At 30.4% G+C, this 1857-nt stretch overlaps 1 protein-coding gene across 1 annotated transcript; it reads left to right on the top strand.

Moving 5' to 3' along the window:
• Positions 1-5: 5 nt before the first annotated feature.
• On the top strand, positions 6-753 carry LOC102594684 (uncharacterized; the record flags this gene model as incomplete). The annotated part of the gene is made up of 1 exon (XM_006353921.2): positions 6-753. A coding segment is annotated over one exon (726 nt), but the record flags the coding sequence as incomplete, so codon positions are not given.
• Between the last annotated feature and the right edge of the window lie 1104 nt (positions 754-1857).

Here is a 1857-nt window from a genome sequence, read left to right as displayed (position 1 = left end):
AAAACCCCAGATCTAAAACTACCCAAAATCCACACGAAGATTATATCACCCAAACCTTACAAGGATATAATAAACTAATTGCCTTACCAAAGACAAATGCAAATCTAGTAGCAACTTGTTACAACTATGGATTACTAAACACAGTATATACCCAAACAGGAGATGAGATAGCTACGATACCGGAACTACACAAAGCATTCATGAACTACAAAAGAATAACTAAAGGGACACTTTTCTATATAAAATTCTATTCAGCACCAGCCGAGATACTTTATGATGAAATCAAACCAATAATACAAGTTATAAAAATTGGATTAACCAGAGAAATGATCATACCGGAAAAAATAGAAGAACAAGACGAAATACAAAAAGTGGAGATACCAGCATTCTATGCAGGAAAACGAGTTATTGGAATAGCTACTATCTTAAATGAGTTAACATCTAATTATTTAAACAAAAATTCAATATGGAGTTATTATTCAAGAGAGCAAACAATGATATATTCAAATTGTCGAGAAATTAGAGCAGCAGATATGGAAGAACTCAGGCAATGGGCACTAAGTCTGCTAAAACCTGAGCAACAGCCAACTACAAGAGCTATAAGGAAGAACTTTATCTCATCAGAAATAATGACAAGATATTGTAAAACTATTGGACACAAATATCCGGATCACCAATGTTCTAAATGCCAAGGAGAAGATAACGTAATCCCAGACGTACAGCTAGAATAAGCAAGAGGCCGACAAAATAAAGAGAAAATTGTCAGCTAATGGTAGAAGATAGTAGAAGACAGTAGAAGATAAAGGAGAGAGATAGTGGAAGATAAAGAGATAGTGGAAGACTTTTGTAAAATAGTAGTAGCAACGTGTTAGATTAGTAGTAGTAATATGTACAAAAGTGAATAGTGGTAAAGATGTAAAGTAACTATAGTTAGATGTAAAGTAATTATAGTATAGATTAAAGTAACCATAGTAGGGTTACTTATATTTGTATAAATAGATAGCCATTATGGCATAGATAGGCAAGACTTTCTTGACATAAAGCATAGCCTCCTTTGTAAACAAATTACTCTCAATAAAAATAAATCAGCTTTCAAGATAAGCTATGGATCAAAATATTGCAGATACTACACAGGTTACATATATTTATGATTATGTGTAACTAAAATCTATTAATTTCTGAATATCATAAGCATGATTAAATAAGTTTAATATTAGTTATTATATACTAGAATTATTTAAGCATGTTTTTTAGTTTGTTAACATGAGGAAAAAAAGAAATACTTCCAGACTATGTCATCCTAAGGTTGAAACCATAGGCAAGGAAGCCGTGAGGGGAGTAAACGTTGTTGAGGCGCTGTTAGGAAGTAAGTACCTTTGAAAGTACGGTGTTAACAGTGACCGGAAAACATGTTAAAATAATCTAGTTTATAGTAATCTAATATAGATCATTTGTTATGCATATGGTATAAGGGAATTATGATCAAATAATCATGAATATTTCCTTACATGATGAAATGATATTAGCATATAAAAAAACACTAATCTTATATATATTAAAGGACATAGACATCATAGAACTAAAACGAATAATATGGGAAAAGATATTCGAAGAAGAAGAGGAAGAATTAATAAATCAACTATGGTATGAAATAGATGAAATTCCAGAATTTAACTTAAGTGATTTAGAAATTCAATATTCGGATTAATGATAAATCAAAAATACTTAGAATACTGGCATCGAACTATTATAGATATTACTCTGTTATGTAATCTAATGAAAGAAAATGTAGAAGCATTCCAACAAACTCACGACATAGAAAACATAGAATATATGTTGGAAAATATAAAAGAAATA

The sequence above is a fragment of the Solanum tuberosum genome, unplaced genomic scaffold (genome assembly GCF_000226075.1).
Source record: "Solanum tuberosum cultivar DM 1-3 516 R44 unplaced genomic scaffold, SolTub_3.0 scf00167, whole genome shotgun sequence".
Taxonomy (NCBI): Eukaryota; Viridiplantae; Streptophyta; class Magnoliopsida; order Solanales; family Solanaceae; genus Solanum; species Solanum tuberosum.
Note: the sequence above shows the minus strand (reverse complement) of the source record. Positions and strands in the feature narration are given on the sequence as shown.